General features: G+C 41.4%; 1 protein-coding gene across 4 annotated transcripts in view; it reads left to right on the forward strand.

Moving 5' to 3' along the window:
- Positions 1–12621, forward strand: part of kcnv1 (potassium voltage-gated channel modifier subfamily V member 1) — a 76173-nt gene extending 63552 nt beyond the window's left edge. For all 4 annotated transcript variants that reach the window (XM_048595984.1, XM_048595986.1, XM_048595985.1 and 1 more), the window contains one exon: positions 11380–12621. In XM_048595984.1, the coding sequence (XP_048451941.1) occupies positions 11380–11888 (509 nt within the window). In that variant the 3' untranslated portion in view covers positions 11889–12621. The remainder of the gene's footprint in view (positions 1–11379) is intronic.
- The last annotated feature ends 1331 nt before the right edge of the window (positions 12622–13952 follow it).

The raw sequence follows: 13952 nt of genomic DNA on the forward strand, positions 1-13952 counted from the left end.
GCTCCAACACTAAAGCAGTCCATATTCAAATGCAACAAGATCTGGACAATAATCAGACTTGGGCTCAAAAGTGGCATATTACACTCGTACTACATAAATGCTAGGCAATGACTATCTCCAATAAGAGTCAATCTAATACTGGCCCTTGGCATTCAATGTTATTATAATCACTGAATTCCCCCACCATCAACATCTTGAGGGTTATCATTGACCAGAGTCTCAACTGGACTCGCCATGTAAACACAGTAACTACACGATCATGCCTGAGGCTAGGAATTCTGCGGCGAGTAACTCAACTCCTGACTCCCCAAAACCTATCTACTATCTACAAGGCACATGTCAGGAGTGTAATAGAATACTCCCCACTTGCCTGGATGGGTAAAGCTCCAATAATACTCCAACAATCCATGACAAAGCAGCCAGCTTGAATGACACCATATCCACAAGCATCCACTCCCTCCACTGACGCTCAGTACACACTGCTGCTACTATCTACAAAATACACTGCAGAAATTCACCAAAAGTCCTTAGACAGCATCTTCCAAACCACGATCACTTCCATCTGGAAGGACAAGGGCAGCAGATACATGGGAACACCACCACCTTCAAGTTCCCTTCCAGGCCACTCACCATCCTGACTTGGAAATGTGTTGCTGTTCCTTCACCGTCACTGGGTGAAAATCCTGGAATTCCCTCCCTCACAGCTTTGTGGGTCAACCTACAGCATCTGGACTGCAGTGGTTCAAGAAGGCAGTTTACCACCACCTTCTCAAGGGCAACTAGGGATTGGTGATAAATGCTGGCCAGCCAGCAACACCCACACCCTACGCATTAATTAAAAACAAAATTGCTCTTGGTCATTGGTAACAAGTTAGCAACTGAAGAATTTTGAATGAAATTACTGATTTGCAGTTTTTATTCCTGTTAGATGAATGTAGCTTGGTACATTTTATGATGGATCATTTGTAACTTGTCGCTATAATTTTAATCTAAACTTTCTCGCTATCAACTGCAAATGTGACTCATGCAAATTTCTGAGTTACATAAAAAGTGTAAAATAGAATTGTGGCTGTAGGTGTTTCATAATCCCTGGAGAAAGATGAAAATATTTACCTCTTCAATCACAGTATCAAAGTTTGAAATTGAGGTGTTGATTTTAAAAAAAATTACCACCTCTACTACATTAGTATGGAAGGGAAAGTTAGGGATATAAACTTTGACCCATTCAATGGTTTCCTGAGATGGTGAGTGAGGATTGAAGTCCCCTGCATAATATATCACATCAACATGCTAAGGTACTAAGATTTGTCTTTGACTCACCGCTGCAAATGCAGTTAAGGTCATCCCTCCTCTTCCACTTATGGAGCCTTTGGCTGTATCATCCATACGTTGCTCAACCAAGTCCACTCACTGTCTTCAAAGGAGGTCAAAACTAGGGACCTTTGTTGTCGGGCCAGAGACAAGGATTTATTTTGCTGGTGGTAGGTACAGGTGGTAAGAGCAGGGAAGAAGGTGGGCATTGCACGCATCCACATAATACCATCCAGATGAATAATGGATTGATGCCAACTGCATTCCTTCTGGGAAAGTTGTGGTGGTTTCCATTTTATTACAGATGCTATTGTGGATAAGTAACTTCTCTCTGACAAGAAGGAATTCAATGAATTTATCTTTTCAGTGCATTTCAAATCGAGATGTTGCTAATATCTCCAACACTAGCTTGGTTGGGGCCTTATTTACACATGGAAGTTCATGCCAGGATCATCATCACAGCTACTAGAAATACGATTTTTGTCCTGCTCTCAGGTTGGAATTTTGGTTGTAGTAAATGGCAGATTTCCTTAAGGATCTCCTTCCTGAAACCACACACATCTCAGACATTGGTGAGAGAACATCCTGCTGGAGCCCTTCCTCCTCCACCAGCAGCTTCTCCTGCTCTGCCTTATCACAGCACATTGTCCTACTCAGAGATAGTAGGAACTGCAGATGCTGGAGAATCCGAGACAACAAGGTGCAGGGCTGGATGAACACAGCAGGCCAAGCAGCATCATAGGAGCAGAGAGGCTGACGTTTCGGGCCTAGACCCTTCATCAGAAAAGGGGGAGGGGAAGGGGGTTTTGAAATAAATAGGGAGAGAGTGGGAGGCGGATAGAAGAGGGATAGAGGAGAGGATAGGTGGAGAGGAAACAAACAGGTCGAAGAGGCGGGGATGGGGCCAGGAAAGGTGAGTGTAGGTAGGGAGTTAGGAAGGGGATAGGTCAGTCCAGGGAGGACGGACAGGTCAAGGGGGCGGGATGAGGTTGGTCGGTAGGAGATGGAGGTGCGGCTTGAGGTGGGAGGAGGGGATAGGTGGGAGGAAGAACAGGTTAGGGAGGCAGGGACGAGCTGGACTGGTTTTGGGATGCGGTAGGGGGAGGGGAGATTTTGAAACTTGTGAAATCCACATTGATACCATTGGGCTGCAGGGTTCCCAAGCGGAATATGAGTTGCTGTTCCTGCAACCTTCGGGTGGCATCGTTGTGGCACTGCAGGAGGCCCAGGATGGACATGTCGTCTGAGGAATGGGAGGGGGAGTTGAAATGGTTCGCGACTGGGAGGTGCAGTTGTTTGTTGCGAACCGAGCGTAAGTGTTCTGCAAAGCGGTCCCCGAGTCTCCGCTTGGTTTCCCCGATGTAGAGGAAGCCACACCGGGTACAGCGGATGCAGTATACCACATTGGCAGATGTGCAGGTGAACATCTGCTTGATGTGGAAAGTCTTCTTGGGGCCTGGGATGGGGGTGAGGGAGGAGGTATGGGGGCAGGTGTAGCACTTCCTGCGGTTGCAGGGAAAAGTGCCGGGTGTGGTGGAGCTGGAGGGGAGTGTGGAGCGGACAAGGGAGTTTCAAAATCTCCCCTCCCCCCACCGCATCCCAAAACCAGTCCAACTCGTCCCTGCCTCCCTAACCTGTTCTTCCTCCCACCTATCCCCTCCTCCCACCCCAAGCCACACCTCCATCTCCTACCGACCAACCTCATCCCGCCCCCTTGACCTGTCCGTCCTCCCTGGACTGACCTATCCCCTTCCTAACTCCCTACCTACACTCACCTTTCCTGGCCCCATCCCCGCCTCTTCGACCTGTTTGTTTCCTCTCCACCTATCCTCTCCTCTATCCCTCTTCTATCCGCCTCCCACTCTCTCCCTATTTATTTCAAAACCCCCTTCCCCTCCCCCTTTTCTGATGAAGGGTCTAGGCCCGAAACGTCAGCCTCTCTGCTCCTATGATGCTGCTTGGCCTGCTGTGTTCATCCAGCCCTGCACCTTGTTGTCTCACATTGTCCTACTCATATAGGATTTCAAGAGGACGACCTACTTATACAATAATCTTCCTTCCTGCCTTTTAGCTGTACCATATCAAGACAGGACATCTGATCAATTGCAAAGCTTTAAATTAACAGTGCAGTTGTCGGTTCTGTGTTGATGACATGATCTGCCTGCTCTGCACACCACCTGTAGATGTTAACTGCATACATTAAACCCTTTACAAACAGTTTGTTTTTACATCTGATGTATGCAAGCCAGAGAGCATTTTTTAAATTCCAAATGGCACTTGTAGAGGTCAGAAATGTAGAGCTAAGACTAATTTCTCACCACCACACTCTCCTTACCCTTGTAAGTTAGATCAATAACCTCAGCATGTGACTAGTGGGGAGGAGAATTATTATTTTTAACTTTATTTGTTTTGCATATGACTTCGTACAGCAAAAACCAACAAAAAAACATTCCTTATTTGCATCTTTCCTCCTCACTAAATATCCCTACAACAACTGTTATAATTAAACAGAACATTTGGTCGAATTTTTCTCACATTCCTTGCTCTCTCTTCTCTCATTTCTCTGCCTTTCCTCCTCTCTGTTCTTCCTGTCCTGTCTTTGTAAGTAGAATTCAAAGCTATAGAAATGTGTGGATGGAGTCATTAAGTCTGATACAAATGGGAAAAGAGTTATATACTCATTACCATCTCAGTGAATTCTATCCACATCTAATCAGTACTTGCAAAGGTAATTAAATCTTCTAGTTAAGATTGTTGTATTTTTAAATAGGTTTTAATAACTTTGATTCATTTTACATTTGGTACAGTATATACTTGTAGATTATTTTATACTTGATTGAAATATATTAATTTTTATATTTATTATCGTACTTACAAGCAATTTGCTTCATACCTAATCTCTAGATCACATTCGGTTGAATCCATTGGAAGTCTGCAAACTATTGACTCTCCTTTTATCCTGTGGAACTAATCATCATTTCAAACTAGCCCCGCTGTATCTGCTCACTGTAGATTGCTTCCTGAATCTCCGAATACAATTTTGTGATTGGAAACACCTAACCATTCAACTGTCTTCCGTAGGGGATTGCATTCAATCAATCAGCATGTCACATCTTGAAAAGTCTCAGTCACAGCTACCAATCAACCCAGTGACCCAAACTGAGTTCTAATTCTTAGTTTTGTGTGAAAGTAGCATGCAACAATTCCACATGTACTGAAGGAGAAGGCTGCTGGTGACTATTGCCTTTCACAATCAGTTTAGATCAAATAGTCCTTCATCTACCCTGAAATGGTAATGAGCATTTGACAATGAAAAGAGATTTGTGAATGCACTTCACATCAACAATTGATACAAAGTTAACATCTTAGACACTTGCCACAGATGTTTATATTTGTGAAGTTCTTACAAACTCGTGACTTTTCTGATGCACAAGCATTTTTGTGACCTTGAACATTAATCCCTTGCCTTTTGTCGCAGTACATAATATAGGTCAGTTAAAGATTCAACATTGACAATGAGCACTTTTTCACATGCTGTTCTTGGCACTGTTTGCCCTTGGTGCTTGTGTATGGTGTGGAAGCTCTACAATTTAATTACCCACATCTCCTGAGTGCTGCTACATTGGCTGAAGTCTGGAAAGTAACCAGCAATTGCAAATCTATCTGACATTCATGGGATTATGCTGACTCTTGATTAATATCTGCATAAATCCAAGATGGACTTATTTTGAGGCAAATATGTTGTGCAGCTGCATGACCTTGAGTCTTTCAGCTACATTTTCTGGTATTGGGACAAACCAGCTGGAGGAGTCATGTATGCAGTGATTCTAACAGCATCATCCACAAGTAGCTGGTATGTCTACTGCAACGTGTCACTAATCTCATTTGGCTTTTGAGGTCAAGATAACCAAGTTCATGTGGGATGTTTAGTATGGTACCAATGGTTAAATGGAATAACTGCTGAGGCTGACTTGTGTACCGGAGGTTCTGCTAAAAATAGGGCAAGATTCTGCGGATGATTTGAGTTTTGGATGTGAAGTTGGCTTGGGATTTCCTCTCCTTGCATTCTCTCTCTCTGCCTCTGAAAGCACTTACTCTCAAAGGAGACAACATTATTTTAGCAATCTTGGGTGAGGTTCTCCTCCAGACTTGAAGGTGAGATCATAAGTCCTACGTAAGGCGTCCTACGTAAATATTGTCCTTGTAATACTTCCTTGAAAACACAAGCACAGATTGAAACCCTGCTTGAAAATTTGCTTTGATGAGTGAACGTTTGACATTCTGATTATATGACCAGCCCAACTTAGTTGTGACTGTCTCAATATGATGCAAACGCTTGGCACACTATCTCAGGCAAGCAGCTCAGTGCCTCCTATTTTGTTTACTTATCATTTGATTTACAAATGCTTCTCAAAGTAGCACAAATGATATTGATTGTGCTTCTTGGTTTGTTTCTGGAACACAGTCCAAGTCTCACATGTAGATCACAGCAGGCAGAACTCTTACTGTAAAAACTTTCAGTTTGTTAGCTGGCATACTGGTGTTCATCCCAGACTGATTCTGAATGTAGGTTGAAGGTTACTGTTGCTTTGGGCACTCCAGCCTGTGTCTCATTGTCATTATAGACCAGTTGGGAGAGTGTACTGCCAAGATAAGTGAATGTACCCAATGTTAACATGCTCTAGTCGGTCTGAAATTTCAGGCTGAAGATAGGGGTTACCTGGAGCAGGCAGGTAGGTTGCTCCAATTTCCTTAGTACTGATTGCAAAGCTAACGCTGTGTACGTCAGAGAGCAAACCTATGCTATGTTTTATTTTCAGTTTTGAACCTGTGGCTAGAGCAAAGTGGAAATCTTTAAGTATGGTCTTGGGAGACTTTAGTCTTTGCCCGGAATTGGCACAGATTAAGCAGTTTCCCATCCATGCAATATCGGATTATAAAAACAAGATCACTACCAGGGAAGGCAAATGCCACTCTGAAGAGGAGTGGCACCTGCACACAGCCCTGTTTAACCCCAGTAGTGACTAGGAAAACACTGATCACCATCCAGGCCAAATGTGGGTATGTCATCATGGACGTCATCACAAACCATTGTGAGGAATCTCTCAGCCCAGCCAAATTTCTCCCGTAGTTTTCAAACGCCTTGGTCAGGTCAACAAACATAGTGTACAGGTCCATGTTCTGCTCTTGGCATTTCTCCTGCAGCTGACTAACTGTAAACACCATGTCAATGTTTCCTTGGTCTTTTCTGGCACTGATCTCTGGCAGGAGATCCTGCTTTAGATATTTCACTGATTTGTTCAGAGGGGGTTGAATAAAGGTTTTGGTGGCAATGGAGAGGAATGAGATTTAATTGTCACAATTTGAGTGTTTCTTTCTGCTGCGTAAATGGACAAAAGGATATAATCATATTCTTACAGGTGCATTTCTTGCTTCTAAAACAAAACTGAAATAATTCATTGACCTGCTTAGCCAAGCATTAACCTCCAGCCTGGGATAGCATCAGTTCCTGGATCTTTTCCACTAGACAGGAATTTCACTGCGTTTGTCATTCCAGCATTTGTGTGAGGGTCATCAAGAGGAATGTTGACAGCCTGTTAATTACTCCTTCATTGATGGGCAAAGAACTGACTTTCATCCATTTTTTATGAATTCTGGCTTTATTTAGGAGTAATGTTGACCTGTTGGCACTGACACTTGGTAGTGAACTCGTAGGCAATGGCTCTTAGTCATTTTTTAAGCCATTACAGAGCCTCTCACAGTTCTGGTGTTCTCCATATGAATGAACTTCATCTGGTTTCTGATTCGACCAAATGTTTTGCATCTGTCTTGCAGATGATCCAGTAGACCTCTTGCTTGGATAGAGATGACTGGCGATTGAGGTAAACCCTGTAGAAACAATGTTACTCAAGTGGAGTATGCAATATCCTTAGAGGTTGCCCACTCATCCTCAATGCAGCAGTTGTCATTTCTGCCTGTATACAGGTGACTGCAGGGTTTCTCTGAAAGAGCTTTTTTTCATGACTACCTGTTTGATCCTTGAGACAATGGAGTGCCCTTCATGCTCTCAGGATGTATGAGGAATAGACGTTGACATTTTAACTTTTGAGTTGGTAACAGTGGTCAGTTGAACACATTATCCAACATAGCATTCATTAAATGCACACCCTGCCTTCCTTCCTTGTGATGACATGGGCAGTCAGATACCAGTTCACAGAACAGGGAGGCATCTTGTTATAATTAGGGAGTTAGTGGCTAAGAGCTCATGCTGAACACCTACTTTCAGTAAGCAGGGGAACCATTGCAGTGACAATTGTCAGCCACATTTTTCTTGATGACCTCTTTCCTTGTCTGGTCTGCACCAACTCTTGAGTTGAATTTACATTGAATGATTAGCTTGTCTGGATTATCAGCAGCCAAGGAGTACTGGTGATTCTAGAATTTTTCCTTGATTTCTTCAGGGTTGATTCTGGTAGGGGCGAATACACTAAGAGTTACTTAGCTGTTGCTGTGCAGGAATGGCTAAACACGCCTTGGTGACCTTTAACAGATTTGAAGAGCAGTCATTCAACTGAGATGGTTCATGACAGCAAAGTCTAGACCAATTGTTTGGCCATCGCCATCAGACAGTTAGACAATGGATGGGCGGTGAGAGACAAAATGTAAACAGGACTTGCACATGAATTTAATCACATTGACAGAGAGTTGCACATTGTCAGCCCCATTGACTTGTCCTGCCCAGTGGTAAATTGGAGATGGATCCAGATGCAGTGGGTGACCAGGACATCAGCTGTGTCTTGTCAAACCACACCTTTCCATAACACGGTGCTGACCCACCTTCAAAGTCATTGGATCTTAAAGGGATGATTGTAATATGGCATCTGTGCCAACAATCAGAGTATCCACAAACAAAGCCTCTAAAATGCAGATCTCTGAATTTTTTTCACACTCCAAGGTGGTCTGTGATGTGCAAAGCAGTCTGTCAATTCAAAACACGCAATGCTGGTGACCACCTCCATTGTGCGACATACATTTTGTAGCATATTTTTTAACCATGCCAATGGAAGTCCTACAGTCCTGGTCCCTGCCAACAACCTCTCCCTAATCATCATCCGACTGTAGTTGTTTCTGCCCAGGCATGCTGTGTAACTCACCCAGCGTTCTCTCCATAGGTCACCTTTGGTTTTACCTGGCTCCTTGTCTGTCAGCAGAATCATAGAACTGGGTGGATACCAGGGCTTAAAGAGGCTTGCAGGATTTCACAGCAGTTCAGCAAATTGCCCTCCAGCAGATTACTAGAATTGCTGAGGTATCATCCTTGGGTTGTGGCAGCGGCTCTGCAGTACAACCCACTCTCCTCGCTCAAGATGAGATGAACTATCTTCCCACCTGTGCACTCTCTGGCAGGCAGCCTGGAGTGCTGTTAGCTTTGGGCTGCAACATCTTAGGGTAGCTAAGACTTCCTGAGCTAGAACTACACAAGGTCATCCTGCAAGGCAGTCTGCTATCTCTGTCTCTCTCTCGCTGCCTCGCTCTCTCTGTCTCTGTCTCTCTCACGCTCTCTCTCTCTGAATATCAGCAGCTTTCCAGCAACCATAGTGAACCAACTGGGAGAGTTCTGTGTAGGAACGCTAGGGAAAGGACACATGAAAGAGAAACGCTCATGGAATGCACAAGGTTGATTAGACCATGATTGTATTGAGTTCAGAGTTTGCAAGGGTCCCAACCGGAAAATGAGGTGTTGTTCTTGAGGTGGACTCAATATCGAGTTCAGTAATTTTGGGCCTGAGCATCTTCTCCCCTATTCTTACCCCAACACACCAGACCTCGTCATCATATGGGCTGCTACCACGTACAACCTGTTGTCAGCCACTAACGATCACCATTAACATTCTTCCAGGCTGACCTTTACTCGTTCCTTTGTCTGCTCAACTGTTTTTCTCTCTGGGCTCCATCTCCATCTCCATCTATCATTCACTCCTCCTTTCCCCCACCCCAACTCCTTATCTAGCATATATACCAACCTTTTCTAGCTACTATCAGTTCTGAAGAACAATTACTGGGCCTGAAATATTAGCTTTCTCTCCGCAGATGCTTCCTGACCTGTTGTGAATAGAATAGTGATCAGTAACAGGCAGAAAGCAGTCATTGGACAGTTAGTAAAAGGTGAATTGGGGTTGCATTTACTCATATTGCACTCTGAGTTGATGACCAATAGTCTGGCTTCAACACTAATAATTAATAATTTAACTGCATGTTGAGGTGCCCTAGCGGTGCCTAACCTACGTTAGCATGTTAGGAATCACACTTCTCCTGCTCGAGTCCAAAGCTCGAGTCCAGTTCTGTCATTGCTGCTGGTAGCATTGGATGCCTGCTCATTGACTTTAATTGGATGGCTAGCTAGGAGGTAGCCAATTAGGATGCCACCTACAGGCAGATTACTGTCATTGATTTTGGGCTCTGAAACCTCACTTGATCCTGACTTCAGGTTCCCAAAACCTTGCTGCAAACCAACCCATTATTTTTTGTTTGTTTAGTGAGGCAGAATACATTTAATGTTGCATTTATATAATAGACATAAACATTGCAATGTATTTTAAGGTCTTGGGACAAATACATCTCTCTTGGAACCTTTTTGCATTGATATCAATGTGTGTCACAACATAAGCTGTTCTGCAACTTAACAATCAGATCATGATGCCAGGCTTGACCTTACTAAAGCCAGAAGCTTTGAGATTATCTCTACAAAAGGAACACATCAATTGGATTCATATCAGATGCAGGATAATCCCAAATCAAATCCAAGGTTAAAATGTGTTCAGCTGTTTATAGATTCCTTTTTTGTATCTTTTAAATGCCGGGCATGCAAATCATACTCTACTGCACTATGAACTTGAGCCTTAATTCTCCAGTAGATTGTGCTGAATGTTCTCTCATATTAGGAAGTGTTCTGCTGTTGCTCAGCTGAGTGCAATGTGTGGCAAAAGAGAGTCACCAGGATAAATCAATGCATATGCCAAATACACATGTATTCATAGTAATATATGTGTATTAAACAATTCCTGAAGATGTATAAGGGCAGATTTGTTTTTATCACCTGTCTAGATTCGTAACAGTTGGAAAAACTTGCATTATTTGCAATTAGTATATAGCAATGACTGTGTGATTGATGACTTTAATGGCATTATCAGCTTAAAATGTGCGATTTTTCTAAAATTTTAAGCAAAAATGTGCTGAAGAACATGTTATATTGCTTTTGAGATCTTTAGTCATTTTTCCTTATGGAAATCAATATTCTGTCTTATAGAGAACATGTAAATATCTTGCACCCCAGTGCTACAGTATTGGATTCATGGACCCAATATTGAATTTGGCTTCCCCAGATTTATCCTTGTCTGACAGTAGATAAAAGAGTTCTGCCCATTCTACAGTCTCTTTCCTCCTTATTGAGGATTGAGCAGGTTGCAGTTATTAACTGAGAGAAAATCTGGAGTGGTAGAGAAAAATAACTCTAACATCTGCCAAGAGCAAGTTGACATAACATCTTGGAGGAAACACAGAAACCTACAACATGTAAGATCAATGGAAAATTCATTATTTCAATATGTTGAGTTAGGAGTGCACACATCATTTCTGAAAATCTTCCAATTGAAATTGACCTGTCGTCCATACGAGTGAAATTACTTGTTTCTGGATATCCGTTGTTTCTGAAGCCAAGCAGTGAAAAGCTTTCTGCTACAATCCAAGAAAATTTTCAACACTGTGTCGCTTGTCATCTGAAATGATCTGTTTCTTTACTTTGATGACAATTATAAAATGATTATAACCAAACCCAAGCCACACAAATACACCTGCAGTATTTCTACATCTTGTAGCAAGAAACATTTTCAGTTCACTAATTTGCTTACATGTCACTTCTCACTTCCAGTCAAGATACTATCAATAGCAGTGACATACAGTTACAATCTGCAGAGTGTGTACAATGTATTCAAAGAGAGTGTGGAATTAACATTTTTGGAATGAGTGATTTTTTTTTTGATCAGTTATTATTGTTTATCATTTTTACAGGTCTGAAATCTCTTGGAATGACTGTCACTCAATGTTATGAAGAAGTTGGCTTACTTCTCCTTTTCCTGTCTGTGGGCATTTCCATCTTCTCATCAGTGGAGTATGCTGTGGAACACAGTGCCCCAGAGACAACATTTTCCAGTGTTCCCTCTGCATGGTGGTGGGCAACAACATCCATGACCACTGTGGGTTATGGAGATATTCGACCTGAAACTACTGTTGGGAAGATAATTGCTTTTTTATGTATCTTGACTGGCATATTGGTCTTATCACTACCTATAGCGATTATAAATGACAGGTTCTCCTCCTGTTACTTTACTCTGAAGATGAAGGATGCTGCCCTTCGACACCATGATGCTTTGAAGAGGCTGACCAAGAATTCAGCTTTTGATTCCATTGCCAATGTTAATTTACGAGATGTTTATGCACGTAGCATTATGGAAATGTTACGGATTAAGAATAGAGAAAGGGCAAGTACCAGAGGTAGTGCTGGAGGTGAAATTTGGTGATCTACTGTTAATTAATGTAGTGTGCGGTCTATTTCCAGCCAGTTATTTATAAGTCTTAGTAAAAGAGGCAATCTCAAAACATAGTTGCTCAGGACACTTGTCTCAAACTTAAACATTACAGATTTTTGATCCTAATTTCAATCTTGGTCTTAGTTTAAAAAAAACTCAAAAAGGTTTGTAAATTTTAATTCTGCCATTTGTGATGCTATCTTTCTGATGGATTCAGCCTCCTCACAGTCACAAAGTCATGGAATTTAATGACAGATTTGTAAGGCTTCTTTTATAAACCAACATATCCATAAACAATTATACATGGAAATTAATGTCCCATAAAATACCCTGTAAGTATCTTCAAACTTAAATTTTGTCATAATGGAGAACTGAGTGATTTAACTGAGGAGAAACATGGACCACTGAAATATGAAAACACTGAACTAAATAGATCCAAGATTACATTTCTGAACTATTTATTATATATACACTATTTATTGGAATTTATAACAATCATTATTAGTATTTCACATCAGTGTCTTTATATTTTATTTTTAGGAATTAGTTATTAACAGAAAGCAGTTTTGGACTAGATTTTATAAATGGGAGAAATATCAAATGTTTAATGTGCTGTCTATCTCTTTTTTTGTTCTGACTGCTGAAAGCTTGTGATTAATTCTAGAATTAATACTGAAAACGAAAAAGAAATTGCCTAAAATCAAACTGAAAAGTATTGAACTTTTTGTCCACGTAGAGCTTGTCTTAAAAACAAGCCCTGAATATTGTAAAATTGAATAATATTGTTACATTGTTTTTGAAATATGTACCTTCCAGAATTTGATTTTTCTTGATCAAAATAAAATAATGAATATGTAATATTTCCTGTTATCATATCTGTAGTTAAGAAAACAAAAGATTTGTTTTCTGTGAGGGTAAAATCCCTTCAGGTTAACTCAAGTTGGACATCACATGAAAATGTTTTAAGGGAATACAATAAAGTACATCTCGCTTTTGCTGTCTGAAAAGGACATCATAAAGTCATCACTTAGCAGCTTCCCAATGCTACCTTGTATAGACTGGCTGGTCTCTCCAGCTCCTAGGTCATCTGGAGCCTGGTTGAAATCTTTAGTTACTAATCCTTGTTTTCACTGCTGGCAGTTATTTTAATGGACAAATCAGAATCAAAGTACACTTTGCTAGGCGACAAAAGTTGCAAGTAGCCTGAGAAGCTCTGAATTTGTTTAAAAATGTGTTGCACTGGACAGCACTATGCAATACTGTCCATACCATATCCTGTCCTGTCCTGTCCTGTCCTATAAAAGTTAAGACTCAAACAAGCCCCAAGTGACAAAAGATTTCTTATATCCTGAGGTCAACTAAAGGCTAGTTATTGTGACTGTAAGAAAGATTTTTTGTTATAGATTGGACCTGCTTTCCACATGTGCTTGTTTTCTCAATAGTCTGGCGGGGTTATCACAAGTTCTAAAACACAGGCAACTGGATTTCTTGGTCTCTGCAGTTTTGATTTGGTGTATGACAGATAGTCAAAATTTATATAGACTGGTAAATTCCCTGTGTTGCTGCATGCAGGAAGCTAGAGGTTACATTGCTGTGGAGTTAGTGTTGGAAAAAGAATGGGATATTGGTTTGCATCATCCCCATAGAGAAGTTGGAAATGAATTTATTAAAGTGACCTGGAGTGATAAAGAGAAGTAAGAGTAATAAAAGTTACAGAGTGATTTCTGGAAGGCTTGTGACAATTGTATTTTGGCAATCATTTTAACTTTGGATGGTTGTGTAAAATCGGCAATATCAGATCAGCCACCATTTCTACATTTTTCCCTTCACTAAAGTCCAAACAGGGGCATATGATGTTATTGTTTATTTTATATTTCATCCAAGTCAAAATTCCTTCTGTTGTGTTACAGAGATAACTTTATGCTGAGTTCCAGTGGGTGGCATGAGTGATAAAGATGCCTGATGCCAGCATGAAACTGAGGGGAATGTTGATTCCAGGACCTCATTTAAAATAAGTTTATAGTCATCAGGATTGGACATCCCACTGTTTAGCTC

The sequence above is a fragment of the Rhincodon typus genome, chromosome 4 (genome assembly GCF_021869965.1).
Source record: "Rhincodon typus isolate 14 chromosome 4, sRhiTyp1.1, whole genome shotgun sequence".
Lineage (NCBI taxonomy): Eukaryota > Metazoa > Chordata > Chondrichthyes > Orectolobiformes > Rhincodontidae > Rhincodon > Rhincodon typus.